This window comes from Chinchilla lanigera, unplaced genomic scaffold (assembly GCF_000276665.1).
Source record: "Chinchilla lanigera isolate Chin_1 unplaced genomic scaffold, ChiLan1.0 scaffold00008, whole genome shotgun sequence".
NCBI classification, from domain to species: domain Eukaryota; kingdom Metazoa; phylum Chordata; class Mammalia; order Rodentia; family Chinchillidae; genus Chinchilla; species Chinchilla lanigera.
Window position 1 is genome coordinate 28,067,505 of NW_004955409.1, and position 19,208 is coordinate 28,086,712.

At 37.3% G+C, this 19,208-nt stretch overlaps 1 protein-coding gene across 2 annotated transcripts in view; it reads right to left on the minus strand.

Moving 5' to 3' along the window:
• Window positions 1-309: 309 nt before the first annotated feature.
• Window positions 310-19,208, minus strand: part of Akap6 (A kinase (PRKA) anchor protein 6) — a 449,068-nt gene continuing 430,169 nt past the window's right edge. For both annotated transcript variants that reach the window (XM_005376946.2, XM_013510378.1), the window contains exons 13-14: window positions 10,117-13,533; window positions 310-4,891 (exon numbers count right to left, since the gene is read on the minus strand). In XM_005376946.2, the coding sequence (XP_005377003.1) occupies window positions 10,159-13,533 (3,375 nt within the window). In that variant the 3' untranslated portion in view covers window positions 310-4,891; window positions 10,117-10,158. The remainder of the gene's footprint in view (window positions 4,892-10,116; window positions 13,534-19,208) is intronic.

The following is a 19,208-nucleotide window of genomic DNA, read 5'->3' on the forward strand; positions in this document are numbered from 1 at the left end:
GAATAATCTTTTAGTTAGGAAACAAAACACACTTCAACTTTCTAATGCAATGTGAAGAATGCGATAAAATCTAGAAAGAGAAATATTGCAAATTCTATGTTCCCTTGATTCTGAAAAATGAAATCTGTGTGCTGCTAAGAAAAGTGTATCAGAATTTAGACACCACAGATCAAGGATCAGAAAACTTTCTGTAATGGGCCAGGTAGCAAATATGGTACACTTCGTAAACTATATACAGTAGTTTTTGCTTCAACTGTATAACTGTGGTTACAGTGTAAAAGCAGCCATATGTAAACAAATGAATGTGGCTGTATTCCAATAAAACTTTATTCATGGACACAAAAATTGAATTTAACACAATTTTCACATGTCATGAAATATTATTTTGGTTTTTTTTCAGGTAAAAATCATTCTTGGTTCATGGACAACCAATAACCCACACTGAGCTGGATTTGGCCTATGGGCCACGGTTTGCTCACCTTTCCTGTAGACTGATGAGCCGTAGCAATAAGTCGTGACCTTCAAGATGCATCAAGAATATCAGTGACTCATTCCCTCTACATTAAAGTGTTGAGCAAAATGTCACCCATGTGCTACACTTTACGAAAACAGTTTATCCTGAGTTTAATGAGCAAACAACCGAACCTATCAATATTTTAGATGATTCTGCAAAACTGGCTTGGACTCTCCAGAATTGTCAGTGTTATGAAAGACTACAGAAAGAAAGAATAAAATCACAGGAAATTGTTCAGGACTAAGACAACACAAAAACTTTAAGCAATCATATAGTCTTTGTTTGGCTACTGGAATAAAAGAAAAATAAATGAAAAAGGACATTATTGGGCATTTAGAGAAGTTTTAATATGGATTACCAGATAATAGTATTGTATTAACGTTACATTTTTCAGTATGAAGATGGTATAGTAGATTGGTAGAAAAATGCCCTTGCTCTTAGGTGATATATGAGGAATTCTTACAAACGAAGTGTTACACAATGCACAGGCATGACCATCCTGTGGTCTGCAGGTTGGACAAGAAATGGTGGATCATTTTACTCTATTTTGGTATTTTCAATGAGTTTGTAGCCATGAATTATAGAATGGGTAAAAGTTAAACTGGATGAAACAATCAACAAAATCATCAAACTCAGGTTGTTAAAACCCTTAAGCTTAGGTTGTTCTCTTGTTGCTTAAGATGCATATTTATTTCATAACCAAAAACCTGAAAAATATTTTTTTCTGTAATTAAAACCCTTTCACCACTTCTATTAGTCACATCCAAATTATTTTGCGTACTTTTGCTCATCAGATTTTTGAAAATGTAGAATAACTAGAAACAAAACAAATATGGGCATAAAAGTTATAATCACAATATTCAAGGACATGAAAGGCACTTTCAAGAGAAAAACTGTAAACCCTTTGGAGATAGAAACCATATTTCAGTTGCCTCTGTATATTTGATGCCAAACACAGGGCCTCATACAAGGAACCATTCAATGAACGTTAAGTGACTGAGTGAATACATGTAGATGAATATACGAATGAATGAAGATGGACCCTGTTTTCTATGGATACAGGTTAGGTTTGGATTCAATGTAAGGAAAAGATTCAAGATAACTCTAGCACTGGACTGGGCCACTGAAAGAAGTCATGAATTCTTATTGATTTATTTATTTGTTTATTTATTGAAATTTACAATAATAGAATAAACATATATCTTGAATATATTTTTAGAGAAAACTTAGCATTTAAATGTCCACTTTTCTATATGTATTATGATGACAGTTCCTCGGTCTGTAGGATTCTGTCTGTTAACATTCAGTCAAGTTGAAATGGATCTGAAAATCATGACACATGAAGGGAGGTTGGAGGAACAATGGTTGGGAGAGAATGAGTAACTGGTCTCAACTATCTTCAGGACTGCCATGAGAGATGTGGGGGGGAACTACTTTGAGCTCCTCTGTAAGACAGAATAAGAATCAGTAAAGGTGGAACAGGGGACACTGTACAGCCTTTAGCAGCCTAAGAAAGCATTCTAAGAGCAACACGCCCAGCAATGGAATACTTCGCCTGTTACAACAGATAACAAAACACTGTCACAGGCACAGTTGTGACTGTTTTTAAGGGTCATCAAGGCAGTAGCATCTACGTGACAGGTGAGATTGAGGCTATTGCATCTTTTCCAACCTGAAAAGGCATTGTTCACTAAGCCAAAAAGTCAGCCTACGAATCCAGTGTTAATACTAAGTAGATAATTAATAAATAACTTCAACACCTCAAAGTCTTCTATGAGCATACAACAGATAAACAGAACATTGCAGTCAAGTCATTCTTTGAATGTTTTACCAATAGATGCAGACTTGACATTAGTTACTATCCAAGAAAAATTTAGGTTCCCTTAAAAGGTAAAATAATACCACATCCCAACAGCAGTCCAAAATACTCTTAGGTGTTTCAAAGACTCTAGGATTTATTCTTTTACTACATGCCAGGTCACTTTTCTTATGTACTCTATTAGTGTCTCAAACCTACTTTATTTTTTATAGCTGCTTCTTAATGAGACCATTATCCCTAATCTCTTACAAAGCCTCCGGAATACTGTAACTAGATGTCTGCTACAACCCCTTTGGAACAAATTACTAACTATTCAAAAGCCTAGAATGTGTCACCCATTTAGAAATATGTATGGAAAAGATCAGTATGGGCATAAAAACACAAATAATTATGAAAGTGGTAAGATTTTAGGTAAGCAGTATTTAAATGTTCTTGGGGCAGTGCTCATAAAGTTCTAATTATAAATAAAATCAGGTGCAAAACAAAGACTCTACAAGGCTTTCTTACTACCTAACATACCACACACACGAACTCCAACTCAGCTTTTTAAAAGAACCTTCAGTAAGTCCTCCCAATTGACCTTTTCTCTTATTACCCTTGCTATAAAGCTCTGCTAATATTTTATTGTCTAACTTTCTGTTGTCCCTTAACTCTCATTCTTTTTCCTTGTCTCTCTCTGCTGTTTCTCTCTTGGTTCTTCTTTCCAATCTATTTGCTCTCTTCCTTTCTAAGACAACTACTGCATGCCACCTGTGCATTCACTTCCTCCCTAACGCAGGCACACCTCTGGAGGGTAGGGCCCTTGCTCTTCACTGCATTCCCTGAAGCTAGAATAGTGCTTTGCAGATAAAAAGATATCAATGAACTATCTGTTGAATGAATGATTGTCATTTCTGTGGCTACACAAATCCCTAATACTCTTTCTTTTTTGAAATCTGACTTAAATTGATTATACACTGTGTGTGATTTTATATTGCAGTGTATCTTCTTCTAGTCATGTTTATGTTTTAGGATAGGTTTCTCAAGATGAGATATATGTCACCCATGTTATTCAGTTCAATAACTTTTAGCAAATTTTTATTGAATACCTACTGTGTGTCAGGCACTTTAGTAGGAATTATAAGTTAAAAACTGTATTTAATAAGAGTCAGTGAAGACCAAATGTAATATTTCTCTGCTGATCTCTTTTACACAAAATAAATATACCTGAAATCTATGGTCTAAATAAAAATAATAATAAAATTTCTGTACTTTCATACCATCTTTTTATCAAGCCTGTTCAAAATAATTATTTAAAATAAATTAAGACATACAAGATATCCCCAAATCTAACATTAAACCATCAATAAAGGGAAATAAAAAAATCAAGTATAACTTTGAATTATTTTAGGAGACCTGGCCTTTCATCATTTGCTGTTTCAAGATCTCTCTAGAGGCCAGAAAGATTTTGAAAATTGTAAAGGTTTCATGTCTAGTCTGTAATTTAATTTTAAGCTTCTTATACAATACGGATATTTTGGAAGCTGTTACATGTTATATTTTCTTAGAATCAGATGTGACAGTTGGTAAAGACACAGGTAGAAGAGATCACTAATTTTCCTTTTCCCCCAATAGACTTTTTATTATGCCAATTTTAATTATCATGCAATCTAATGGATTTAAGGCTTATATTTTCCACATCACTAGACATCACAAACATGAAAGCATTTTATACTGTCATTATACATCAATGTTTGTACTTGGTTATACATATATACAGAAATTATTCACACATCTTACCCTTGCTATTTCCTCCTTTCAAACCAACATAATTTTACCTTGAAAGCAGCTTTTTAATAAATGGTATAAGAAATACAGCAAGGCACACTTTAAAAAAAAAAAACTTTTCTCATTACCACTTCAAGAAGCATAAAAAACAAAAATGTTGTACATAATTTAATAGTAGAATGCCACCAATTTATAATATACAACACTATTATAGTTGTTTCTTGAAGTGCTGCATAGATTATTAAAATTAAATAAACAGAATGGAGGTTTTGAGAGTTACTTATTTTTGAAAGAAGGATCAACGTTTCTTTACTATGTTGCAATCAAATCAAATGTTGGCTTTCCAGGCAAACCTCTTTCAATAAACATAGGCAACATACTATAAAAAAATCCAGATTTACACATGAAATTGATCAAGTACTGGTAGGGATATCATTCCAGACAGGTGTGTTTAATGGACCATCAATTTGGTGAGTGGTAGAACTTTAAAGAGCAGATGGGGTGGGGAGGAGGCAAACAGAAAAAGTCTTGCTGGAGAGAGAGGGTTGGTAGAGGTAGCTTGGGACAGGAATCCATGGGAGGACAAGCAGCTTTGCTGAACTTCAAAGACGATCACCGAAAGAGAACCAGCGCACACATCCAGATCACAAGGCTCCTGTGGACAAACTGCATTCCAAAGGAAGATTCATCTTGGGAAAGTCAGTGTGACAAACGGCAGTGAGGACGTGATGAAACCGGAGACCAGCCCAGGGCAGGAGGATGAAGCCAACCCTGAGTTGCAGCCAGACTATCTACAAAAAACAAAAATGGGACAAAATAGTTTCAGAAATGTCTTTTTCATTTGTAAGACCAAGGCCTTCAAGGAACCTCCACAAGCTGCCATTTTGGGGTTACCTACCGATATTCTGAAATAAAAGGATACACAAAATATAAATAATAATTTCAATAGTCTCAGGTTCATATTACTTACAAAAAAGTATTTCATCAGAACTTGAAAAATATATTGTTCTTTTACAGAAGATATAATATCAGAGAAAGCAAGAAAAATCAGGTTTGAACTTTTCTCTGAGTCATTGGTGGGTGGGTGACTTAGCTTTAAACACTCAAGATGGGGGCTGGGGATTTAGCTCAGCGGCAAAAGCGCCTGCCTGGCAAGCGCAAGGTCGTGAGTTCGGTTCCCGGTACCGGAGAAAAACCAAAAAAAAAAAAAAAAAAAAAAAAAAACACTCAAGATGGCTTCAAATCTATGTGGAAATGTGAAGCAGCCAATGCCAAGTGATTAGGGAAAGTACTAACAATGATTCAAAGACTAAGAAGCTAGGCTTTCAGATTTAACACTTCTTTCAATGACTTTATGTGTGATCTTGAGCCACTCCACTATTATACAGTGGTGAAATATTCATAACATTGTGATAATTCTAAAGGTTTCAGCCTCTTGCCTATAGAAGGATATAATTAAGACTTCTGGGTCAAATACTAATACATTTCATTTAAGGTAGACACAGCATCGTGGAAAGCAAACTGATTCAATTATTTTCGTACATCTGATGGGTGGTACAAATTTGTTTCAAACTCAGTCTGTTCTGCATATTTCTAAATGGCTAAAAGCAACTGGTCAAATGTGAGAGATATCTGAATTCTAGGTTCCGGCAATACAGGAGGCAATTCCTTCATTTTCTCTCACTACCTCTCAAAGCAGGCTTTTGCTTGTCTGAGTTTAAACTAAGTTCTGAAGTCTGATATCAGATTGTTTTACTTCCTATCTAGAACCAAATATTTTCATTCTCTCTGTCTTGCTTTCTCCTTTTTCTACAATCTTGTAACTTATATAAGATCTAGAAAAACAATAACAAAAAAGGATTTGTCTTGAGCTACAGGAAGCTGGGGAGAGTTGAGAAGTTAATGAAACAGGGGGAGAGATACAGACAGGAACAGATGTACCAAAATGTGGCATAGTACATGGTTCAAATGCTAAAGACATGACTCATCTGAAATCTGGCCACTGAATGGGGAAGCCTTAGGTGAGGCAGATCTGGCCTTGCTAAAGTAAGCGGGCATTTAAATTCAATCTGGATAATCAGTTCTTTCAATGTGGTCTACTTGGAAATAGGAGGACCAAACTGACTGAGGCATGACTCTGGTATGTGAGAGAGACAGAGACAGAGGCAGAGACAGAGAGAGACAGAGATGGAGTCAGAGAGAGACAGAAAGACAGAGAAAGAGAGAGAGAGAGAGAGAGAAGAGAGACAGATTATGTCCAATAACATCTTTGTCGTTTACTATGGCAGGTCTTGTTATTGAGAAGTGCTGGATAATTAAAAAACACATCCAGCAGAATCTTGATTTATTGAAGTGGTTCCATAGTTAAATTTGATAAGGTTATACCTGTATTTTCTAGTTAAAAATTAATATACAATCCCAAAGGTAGTTGTTGTTGGTTTTTGTTTTATTTATTTATTTATTTATTTAATTTTTTTGAGACAGAGCTTTGTTTTGCAGTTGAGGCTGGCTTTGAATTCACTATGTAGCCCAGGTTGGCCTCGAACTCTTGATGATTCTCCTGCCCCAGTTTCCCAAGTGCTAGGGTTACAGGCCATCACACCTAGCTACAAAGGTAGTTTCTTAAACTTGAGTGGTCAGCTTTGGGAAATATCCAATACTTAGTGTCCACTCAGTTAAAAGAATGGGAATTTATGTTCCCATGAGAAATGTTTGCTCTTACAGCCTTCTCAGTTTGAAAAACTTAGCAGCACTTTTGAAGTATGTATGTATACTTGAGCATGCATAAATACAAATAATTGCCTAAAATCTACGGGTCACCAACACACACTTACAGACCGATGAAGAAGGAAAGACAATGAAGCTAAAAGTTCTAAAGAAAATTTATGCATTCTAGGTAATGCAGCTCCCCACCCTAAAAGAATTCTCTTTCTCTTTAACATACACACACACACCATAGAGAAAACAAAATAAAGGTATACACTGGCTGCATGTGATGAGTTAAATTTTTATACCACAGGATTTATCTAGCCTGAAGTTTAGGGTTAAACCATTCATCAAAGATCAGAGGCTTATGATGAGGATTATGAAGAAATAACTGTCAGAATACAGCAAAAAGATTAGTGCAAAGTACATCTCTTAGGCAGGTCCTAGGAGGCACTCCAGACATACATTATGTGCTTCCTCCAAATTAGGCAGAAAGAGCTGGATCTATCCAGTTACCTTGCCTTTGATGTGATTTGCTGTAACTGACCTCTCTATTTTTATAGAAACATGACACATAAATGAAAATAGTGAAAAGCACAGCAGTATGCCTGGAAATCAGTGCAAATGCATACTGTTAGATCATGTTAAAGCTTCTCAAACAGTTTCAGCAGGCTTTTAATTAGAACACAGTAAATAAAAACCTTTTCAAATGTTTTTTAAAAAAATAATTACTGTTGTAGACTGTATCTTCTAATTTATATCACCTCTGGATGGAATTATAAGCATTTCCTCACTTGAGAATTTATTTCAGGGGGAAAAAATCCCAAAAAAATTGAATTAGGTGAATTATTTTTGCCCCAATAAAAAGAAAAGCCCAATTGATGGTTTTCAAATGGGTCTAAAAAACAGTTTTTCTTTTGTTTTTTGAATCTTGCAAGAAAACTATCATTCATAAATAAGCTCCTACAGACATGAAACCTCATATCTAGGAAATACCTTTATTATATATTCCTGAGTTAAATACTGAAAGGTTGTCACTTGTCCTGGCTGATAGTATTTTAACAATATGTGAGTATTTATATTCAGGAATCCATTGCTAATGAAGGAAAGAAAATTCAACCATTCAGATGTTTTGTCCACATGGCACTGAAGGACAAAATAAATTCCTGAATAGGGCCACTAAATATGGCTATTTAAACAACTCCAGGCTGATAGCAGGTCACTTGGGGGCGGTGTAAGTTCTGGAGAAGTAAAACTGTTGTTTCTCTCTTTGCCCAAGATAGAGACCAGCATCCCTGGGGCACAACAAACTATTGCTGACTGGCTGACATTTTTACAATATTCCTGCTTACAAAATGTGAGGATTACACAGAAGCACCAGCACATTCACTTCCCTGTGTCTGAAGATGGAGGAGCTCATCATTTACATTTCATTTCAGTTCTATGTCTCTGTAAGGGAGAGACAAACCTTCCAGAGGATCAAGAAGGCAGAAAGCATCCCAGAGGTCTCTCCAGTGCCAGAGCTTCTGGAGCTCTGGAGCCCAGCATGACCGTTGACTTGAGGGTCACAGTCACATGATGTCATGCTCAGAGTAGTGTTGCTTTCAAGCTTTTATCCCCTTTCAGAAAACAAAATCAGCCAGGCTCTAGCAGTCTTTCTGTGGTGGTTGGCAAAGCCCGCAGTACAATCGATTCTAATAGAACTTGTTTTGAAACAGCTTATGGAATTGCAGTTACTCTCCCTTAATGGTCAGTTTTACTGCATACTGATGGGCAATGTGATTATAGGGTGGACACGACTCACAGAAAATACATTTCTCTCCTTCTACTTTTGTTCTCACATGCGGCCAGTTGCAAATAGAGTCTAAAACACAGAAAATTAGTTGAGTCTTATTAGTACCTGGGATGGCTTTCTTCAGTTTTGCATACTGAATTTATTTTTAGGGTATATATATGATATAGATTCCCCCCTCGCTCCCCATTTCTAACAGCTCTACACAGAATTACACATTTTAATGAGCTTAGGGCACAGGTGTTTCAGGAAAAAAATAATGATGTTTGCCATTCATCTTTCAAATTAAATAATGTGTTTTTAAATAGTAACTTTTTTCATAATACATTATGGGAACAACATTTATCTGTCACATTTTAAAAGATGTATTTGTAATAAATGTAAATTACTTTTAGAAAATCAGTAATTAGGCTCATCAAAAAATAAACAATCTGCCACAAAAAAGATAATCTTTAGCACAGTTAAGTATAATAACTGTTATTTGAATAAGTTAACAAATTAGGGTAGATTGCTTCTGTAATTCATTTCCTATAGCACGAGTTTAGGTTACGGCATTAGGCTTCTGGAGTGGGGGCTGGAGGAGGCATGAGACACCTTACACTTTGGTGAAATATGAAGCTCACATTTGAAAGCGCAAATTTTTTCTTTAAACTTGATTGAGAAAGCATATTCATCACTGGGGCTTAGCAGTGAGAAATAACAGAATCTTTGTGTCACTTTTAGAGATACATCATCATCTCAGAATTATCAATCAATAGCTGTCTTATTAAATATGAAGAGCTGAATGACTTTCTTAAAAAATTTGATGGAAATCAGCCTGTCACCTTCAGGCAAAATTCAAAAATTCTGTTTTTATCAAGACGCCATTAACTTGTCATGTATTCTTTCTGCATTTGCTTTCTGTGCCTGTTCGCAATCTGTGTGTGGATAAATAAGAGCCTCTTCTTTAACATCAACTTTCCCCTCCTGTTTGAATTCTCAGACATGGCCATGATTAGGAGCTGTGACAGCACAGCCTTCCGCTGGGGAAGCAAATGTGATGATAGTTACACTAGACAGGAGCATAAAAGGAAGGCCCAAATCAGGAGATGCAGCCTTTAGCCTAATCACTGTTCATCTCCAGGCATTGAAGGGGATGGGCAGCTCTGCATGGGGAACTGAAGTGGGGAGCGTCGCTACTGTGCTTGCATTTTGATCACAGGGTATAACGGCAATTTGGATAGTCTCTTTCTCCTCTCTTAGTGGAAGAATTTGAGGCCTTAAATTATTTGACTACTTCCTCAAATTTTGTACTTAGCTTGCAAAAACGATGGAAAAAGATAATGTCACTAAAAAGTCAATTTTTCCACATGTTTTCCCTTTTGTTTCACAGATACTTTCATTGTCTGGAGTATGTCTTTTACCTAAATGTCTCATTCTGATAAATATCTGCCCATGTCCAGTCATTCTGACTAATCTATTCTTCCATGATAGTTTTATTGATGTAAATTCCTGTTTTAAAGGAGGACTTATACGTACCTTTCAATGAGAGGATTTTCATGCTTGGGGAGGAGTTACATTCTACCTATGCATATTTCTATGTGGTTCTCCATGGAGGTCTGGAAGAGTTTCTTCACACGTTAAAGGTGTGGGGCTGGGATGCAGTGCAGTTTTGTCTTTTGGCTGATTTGCCTTCAAGGAGAGGTCCTGAACCTTCGATTTGGCTGAAGCAGCATTGTGTTCTTCTGGCACTCCTGATTTGCCTGGTTTTCCTGAACTCTCTTTTTCACTCTCCAGCTTTGAAGGAACAAACTCTGAATTTTCTGCATAGCCACAGAAAGTCTGGGACAGATCATCTACTTCCTTTCTAATGTCAGCTTTTTTCTGAGGGGGAGGTATTGAAAGAGTCCCCATGACTGTATCATCAACGAGTAGAGACGTATCACTGAATTGAGAAGGGCTTGGGGCTGCTTGGAGTGGCATTTCAGCTTCCTTGGGAACTGCAGATTCATCTGGAGGAGCACTGGAGAAACAGGAATCCTCTGCATTAGGGTCATCCTCAACACAGGCCTCAAAGAAACATTCGATGTCTTCCTTTTCATCTAAGCCAGAGTCGATTGAGTCTGGTAGCAATGGAGTACTGCTCTTCTCTTCTATGTAATTGGTGACCTCCCCACAATCACTGTCATGAGATGAAAGGGATAAGTAGGAATAAAAGTCTCCTTTTCTCAAATGGATGGGCCGGTGAGAATGTTCTAATACTTTCTCCTTGATTTGAGCTAACGAAGTGGGAGCAGCCACCTCATTTTCAGGCTGAGATTTACTTTTCAGGGCTGTTGAAGCCATGTCAATAATTTCCTTAACAAAGTCATGTACAGAACAATCTTCAGCATGTTTCTGATGGAAAACATCTGGCTCACAGTTGCAACAGGAAGCATTGTTACTGATAGAAGCAGTTTCCTCTGTTTCATTTTGTTCAAGTGCTGGGCAGCAACCAGCAGAATTTTCATGCACACCTGGTGTATCATTAGAAGATTTCGGCACGTCACAGTCTTGTCTGTCGTTAACTCTGGTTTCTAAAGCCAATTCTGGGCAAGACTTCTCAATGGGCATGCAACTGGCCCTCTGATTTTCAAAAGGGTGGTGCTCCGCACATTCCTTGGGTAGATGTCTAACATTCGGAGGACCAAATTCCTTTCCAGCAATATTTGAATCGTCTGAGACATCCATAGATTCCTTATACTTACAATGCTCACCTTCTGAAATCTTCTTCCCACTTGAACTAAGACACTCTGATGCCTTTGAAATTCCACTCGGCTTATCTTTGGGCCTTTCTGGAGTACTTTCAATGTTGCCATTTTCCATATCTGCCACATGCGGATCTTTATTAACTTTGAAAATATTTTTCTGGTTTTCACTCTTTGTTCCTAACTCATGGGTATGGGGTGAATTCTTACTATTTCCATTATTTTCAGAGAGGCATTTGATGGAGTCATTTAGAAGGGTCTCAATATTTAGGGTATCGGAGGGATCGGTCATCTCACTACTGCTGACATCTTTATTGCCCTTTATTTCTTCACTGAGATTGCATCGTTTCTTATCTCTTGTCAAGGACAGTTTTGGCCTAATCCAGGTCTGCAGCTCATTCTTTATATAGTCCAATCCTGACATCAGGTTACATTCTTCATCAAGTTCATCATCTGTTGCGATGCTGGAGTCATCATCCTCATCTTTGAGGCACAATTCTTCTTCAGTCAAGGTGAGCGTAGAGCTCGAGAGGAGGTCACTGTCATCTTCATCATCGGTGCAAGCAGAGGTGCATGAGACATTAACAATCATGCTGACATTGACATCACTTTCATCAGCCACAGATCGATTAAGGCGCTTCCTAAAAGACGCATTTGATTCTGGGATTTTGTTCTTGTGTAACACAATGTCCTCTGAGCAAAGGGAGAGTTCATCACTGCTGCTAAGTTCTGTGAGAGATGCTGCTGAGTCTTCATTGATAGAAGATGCTATGTCCAAGGACATTTGGCCAGTATAGGACATCTTCTGGGAACTGCTTTGAAGAGTGATATCAGAAACACTTCGCTTTATCTTTTGCTCTGAGGGACTCTGGATATTCTCCAAACGATTTAGGAGATCTAATGTCCTTTTACTCAGTTCACCAACTGAGCCACTGCTCACACTTATGTCCCCAGAGCTGTGACAGCTAAAAAGATCTTCATTGCTTTTATAGGATGTCAACCAACTTTCTAAAGAAGTACTCCGCTGGAGGCTGTCACTGCCATTTTTAAAGACGCCCAATCCAAACAAATCACCACCTGGTGAAAGGGACTCAATAGAGGAACTACGAGATAAAAGGGAGAATTGTCTGGCATTCTGAATGCCAGTGAATGCCTTCTCTATATCGCCACTTTTATATGAGCTGTGATCCATTTCATGGGATGCACTTGCCAAAACCTTTTCATGGGGTGGTGCATCTGGTTGGAACTCTGAAGCCTGGTGTTTAGATTTGCAGGATTTTTTATCGAAATAAAAACCACAGAGAAGGGGATCTTCTACATGTGCCTTTTCACTCTGTGACTGTTTCCTTATCATTGGTAATTTGAGTTTTGAGCCTTGGAGGTATGAGTAATCATAAAATGTAAACACACCATGTTTTCCTTGTAATTCTTCTCCCAAACAATCAGGGGTATGTTTGGTAACACTACTTAAATCTCCAGCTTTTCCATTTACACAGCCCACTGGTGAAATGGATGACTGAGAGCTATTTGGAAGTTTAATATGTTCTTCCTCCTCTTTAAATTTTTGTTTTAACACATTTACTGCATCTCCCACTTGTGAGTCCAGATGTTCAGTGTCAGGGTGACTTGGGGACCCATCCACCACACTGAGCAGGCACATTTCAGAGTTGGTAGTCATTTCAGTGTCTCCCTCACTGACGATTCCACTTTCACTGCCAGAATTCTGGCTTATGTCTCCACTATGGCATGGGCAAGGCTTTACCAGACTGGGACCTCCTAAAATATCTGGCAAAGATTTGGTAGATGAAAAGGAAGAGTCCTTACTAAGACTCTTTGTCAAAACACTAGGCTGCGTCATGCTAGTAAAGTTTGGACTGGTTTTCAGAAAAGGTAGGTGGTTGTCCTCACAGAGTTCAATGTTGTGGAGGCTGTACACTTGGTAAATATGTGGACTGGAGGGTGCGGTGATATTTGAGGGATACTGAGATCCCCCATGATCTCCTGACCCCTCCTCATAACCAGGGTCCTCACTACTCGTCTCTTCACACTTCAATGAAGGCATGGTAGGTTGGTGTTCTTGATCAAGGTCATTTGGTTCTTCATTCAAACTAATTAACTTGTTACTTATATCTGTTTCATCCCATTCCAAGGCATCTTCATTCATCCCATTTAGGTCCATCAAACCAGTGTCAATCACATTCAAAGTCTCCTGTGGCAGAAAAGAGCAGAAATAGACCATTAAGGAACACAAGCAGGAAAGTTCTATGCATTCAAAATCTCTTGGAAGTCAGGAAAGAAAACTGCAGGAAACATGAAATTGAAAGACAGCAGAATCATTCCTTTATTCCTCTGTGGAATAACATCTTAAAATTAATAAAATAGGATTTTCTGTCAAGTAATTTGTCACTGAGGGCAATAACATTGTGATTCTCCTGTTATTTTGTTATGAGATTCTGTTCTACCTTTTTACCATAAAATAAAAGGATAAATATAATGTAATATTATTAATCAAATTTTAATTTATGGAATTAACTATTTCCAACTGATTCTTCTAAATTTTAGGTCTTGGATTGGTTGAAAATACAACTGCTAGGTAGATGAAGATAATAGAATGTGGACTCTGATATCCCTCTAGATATATTCACCATGCCGGGTGACTATAGGTGGTGCACACTTATAATCTCAGGACTCAGTAAGCTGAGGTAGGAAGATTTAAGTGAATTCAATGCCAGCCTGTCTACACAGCGAGTTCAAGGACAGCCTGACCTACATAGTGAGGCCAAAACAAAAACAAACAAACAAATAAACAAACAAATAAAATATATTCACCATCATATTATTTTCACTCCTGAATTTATAGTGAAATATCTGCAGCCTCACATGGCAAACTCTTTCTTGCCTATATTTCTGGGTTCTCTATTTGAAGTAGCTTTTGCCTAGGGGTTTAGAATAGAGTTTTAGCCCCCATACAGAGCCATCTATGACTCAGAGGTTCTTACCTATCCCCTCTTCTTCTTTCAGGGCTTCTACCTCTTCAGAACTTGGACAGGCTTCCAATCAAACCCCAAATAAGCAAAGCTGACTGGTTTCCTCATCTAAATTTTCTCTAACCCCGAGTATTCCAGGGGAGTTACTTATGCACATTTCTCAGTCCCTCTCTTCCTCAGTTTCTATGACAGAGATTACACTTTGATCCTCATCCTCTGGTCTCACTATTATCAGTCCTGCCTTTTTCTTAGGTTCTTCTGTTTCCATCTCACCTTCAGCCCCAGAATAATAACTACCTGAAGAATTTCCTGATTCCCAAGAGTGCAATAGCCCAGGCTCCCTTCCAATGTTCTCCGCCTGCTTTCTTGGAAAGCTTACTCTTTCTTTGGACTTCTTAGTTTTACCCTTGCTTAGGTAGAACTTGATACTCCCTGGTATACGGTAGTTAGATAGGCTTCTGAACCCCGTCTGGATTCTTTCACCCTCCTCACTTGTTATCCATCTGTCTGGATTCATGTTAGAGCCAAGAAAGGTGATATCTATTTATCTATCTATCTATCTATCTATCTATCTATCTATCTATCTATCTATCCTGACAGGTTCAATTGCAGGCCCTGATAGGTCCACCTGCAGGCCCTGACAGGTCCTAATGGGTTCACCTGGAGACAGAAATCCAAACAGAACTTTGTAGCTCAGCTTATGCTTAGGCTAGTAGCCCAGTGGATGATCATGGCTCAATGCTAGCAGACTGGTTGAAATGCTGCCTTTGCTACTTGCCAGTTGCATGACCTTGAGAACATCACTTAACCTGTTTAGAACTAGTCTCATCACTTGAAAAATGAGGGTGGCCCCATCTTTCAAGATTACTATGACTATTAAGTAAGCTGATTGCGAAGTGCCAAGAAGGCAGTCAACATTAGATAGCTATAGTTCAGATACTTAATTATTTAAAAAAAAAAAAAACACCAGGGTCTAGGTAGCCCATACTGGGCTTGAACTCATGATGACCCTCCTGCCTCAGCCTCCCATGTGCTGGGATTACAGCCATGTGCCACCATGCCCAGGTAGCTATAGCTCTTGACACATGTAGAATTCTTCTAGAGTTGTGTTGAATCAATTCATAAAATATTCTTCCTGCCTTCCTCATCCTCTTTCTCATCATTCCTTCCAATTTACTGTTAAAACTACAAAGGATTCATGCCATGATAAGTAGAGGCATCACCCCATTCCAGGTCAGCTTTTTTGCCTTAGAAATCAAAACTATTTGACCAGTCTGGCTGAAAAACAAGTCATGATGTTTTTATTCCTCAGTTTGTGGGAAGAAAACTTCACCTGCTGTAGAATAGTGGAACTTTCCTAAAGTCCTCAATCCTTGCCGAAACTATTGGTTAAAGGGGACCACACAGATACATCAAGTGTGAGATGCCCATTGCAGTTATATTGCACTGATTATGTGAGTGATTATCTATATAGCCTGCTTAAATTTAAAAGAATCTAGTCACAATGTAAACATCAATTAAAGGATATTTTAAAATTTTCTAACAGAAATCTTTCTGCTGCCAATGTTCCAACAGTTAAACTAGCATACCAGCAGTCATCATAGTTGCTTAGGTATGGAGTACATTCATCATGATGAATTTTTATTAGAATTTCTGTTTATTCTTTGCTTGCTGATAAAGGAAAGTATTAATGACCAGTTTTTGTGGCTAATGAATGTTAAAACCTTCAGCAGTAGGAATTATCAATCAGTCTAGTCAAATAGTATATTAATTTCAAATACTACCTTGGTTGACACTACTCTCACAGTGTTAATAAATGACTGAACTGGTCTTTCAAAGGAGCTTGCTTGTAACTCTGGTTGACTCTAACATTTAGCAGCATAGATCTTTCCATGAAGGTTCCAAACCTTGGGGCTTATATGGAGATGCAGAAATTGTGCCAGGAACCAAGTCTATGTGACACCAGCAACACAGACTGGCCTTCCATGGCACAGTCATGACCAAAACTGCCTCTACAGCTTTACAAACTCAAGCCTTAGAAAATACAAAACTTAGAGCAGCAACTGAAGAAGCAAATCCTTTGCTCAATAAAGTACTTGGACTGGAATATTTCCATAGGAAAAATTAAACTTTGGGATGTAATACTGTTCTTTTCTGAACTCTCTTGTCATATAAACCTCTTAAATTTCTTGTGATTTCTAAAACATTTCTGTATGTCGACTGCAGGGAATATCTGACAGGATCCATTAGGAAATCATTCACTTCAGATTTTAAATTTTTCTATATTAAAGAACTGCTACTCACTCTGCTCTTATTTTCTTCTTGCTTTAAACTAAATTCTGTCAGTATTTTCAATAAAAATCCCCAATTCCTAAGGATTTAACCTCAACCATAAAACATACCCTGGGGTAAGAAAGTGGGAAAGTTGAAGGACATTAGGATATTTATGTAACTAAAAATGTTTCTTTGGGGGAAAAAAAGAGACATACATATACAGAGATATAACTGACAGAAAATTATTTGGGCAAATGCTCTCTGTGATAATAGCTCAACATAGATAATAACAGTCAAGCTAAATAAGCATTTGTTTTTGTTGTAGTTTTCCTAGACAATTGTTTGGTTTTTTTTAAAGCACAAATGGTTCTGTCTTTCATAAAGTGATAGATCCAAATAAATTTGAACAGAACCAAAAGAATGGTGAATAGTGAATAAGATTGCAATGGCAAGCTTGCTAGTCCAGAAAGAATTTTGGAGTAAATTAAATTAATTCATGTAAGGGTCTTTCATTTATAAGCTTACTTCATGGATATCAGAATTCTGTTCCAAATGAGGGTGTTATGTAAATAATTACTCATAAATGTCTCTACAGATTGGCTCAATAAACAAGTGGAATTAATTGGTCTTAGTTCATTATATATATATATATATAATTGGAAGCAGGTTATTTATACTAATACATACAGCAGAAAGTAACTAAAACTGAAGAAATGATGATAATGATGAAAGAACCAAGATTTAAGCTGGAGCAAGTAGTACATATCTAAATTAGCATCCTCTGTCCTTGTACAGCTTTAATTGAACTATATTTCCCTGGAATGAATTTCTAGGATTTTCTTAAAATTTTAGGTTAAATGGTGGATGTTCATAAGAAATAAACACATCTTCTGAACAGTAGAGATGAAAAAATTTCACATTCCACAGACAAACAAAAGAGGAGGTCTGTTATAGCTTCTTCTGGATTTCTTCAATTTCCTTTGAAAAGGTGAGTTTTTTGAAAGACTTTTCCTAAAATATTTTTAAATGACTAGGATAAACTGAATATTCCAGTCAAACTTCTGGTGCTTAAAATGTGCAATAGCATTAGAATACTTGCAATTTTTATCCTCCCTATTTGTTCTAGATCCAGGAGTTTAATGAGCAGTACCCCATGCAAAAACATTTGAGTAGAGGTTTATCTGTAGAAAGACAGTAGAAGACAAAACAAAAACAAAAATACAAAGAGCATTGATTGCAATTGCATGAAGATGTGATCATTTATCAGAGGGTGAAAAGAAGAGCACACGGAGATTGCATGCTTAAATTCTGAAAACACACTTAAATTCCAAAATTCATATATTTACTCTGCTCTTTCTTGTGTAATATGTCTTTTAACCTCTGTCTCAAGTGTGTAACCAAAGTGCCTGAGCATCTGATGTATAATTGTTTTCTAAAATTAGGCTTAAGGAAATTTTATGAAAATGATGACAACAGCAACCATAATCATGAAGAATTTACTCTCAGAAAGCAAAAAGATAACTTCGAAAAGAATTCTGAGTTTGTAATACTCTCCCTCTTATTAAGCAGAGAATGATTCAGGGTCAGCAAGAAATATGTAGAAGAATATAGAAATAAAACAAAAAGTATTCACTGTATATCAGCCATTTGCAGACTGGGGAGAAGAAATTAAAACAGATTGGGGTTGGAAACCTGAATCCCCCTTTTTAGTGTTAACAGTGATCCCGGACAAGTTATTTAACTGCTATAAGCCTCTCTTTGGACATTTGAATATCCAGGATAATCTCAGTCCATTATGTCCACCTTACAGGGAGCTTTAAGTAAGAAAGCGTATGTGAAGTCCTGCGGGAGGGCCTGACAATGACTGGCGGCTGTCAGCATGCATTCCCTGTGCTGAAGTAAGGGGAGTATGGTATAGCTGAATGCTAAATAATCCTAATAGTGTTTGCATCAAGACAGGTGGTTGGTTGACTTTTCTCTTTAGTACAACCACATGCATGCAATTTAGTAAAATACATGTTGAGTAGGTCCCTTAAGTGCTTCAAATGGGGTGATGCCTTTCTCTGCATGCCCTAGTTAGGTTTATCTCAGAGGAATAACCAAATGAGAAAGACACCTGCTAGACCCCCAGCAAGGCCCACAGCTCAAAGACTTTCTATTTACTGAAAATAATTTTTTAAATAGAAGGCAGGTCCATTACCTGTGAAATTCTATCACGACTGACACGTTAGAGCAATCAGATCCTGCTCACTACCTATCAAGTTGACAATAATGTTAAAGTAACTTGTCTCAGCTCAGAAGATGCTTTGAAAGTCTATCTCACAGCAATGATCAAAAACTGCTCTAGTGAATGCTCTTTTTCAATAACAAAACTCATCAGAAACTCCAAACAGACAAGTAAAATCCAAAATCATCTCACAAATCTCACTAAAATGAGTGCTGACTTGGACATATTTCCTAGGCTTGACTACATAGGTAATTCTGAAATCTTTGAAAGTGAAAAGCCCATTACATACCATCCTCAAGTAAGTTTTATAATAGGAAAAATTGCTTTTGCCCTAATAAGGACGAAGAAACCAGGGGAAATTTTCATAGGAAGCAGAGATTTTCCTTCCAGATATAC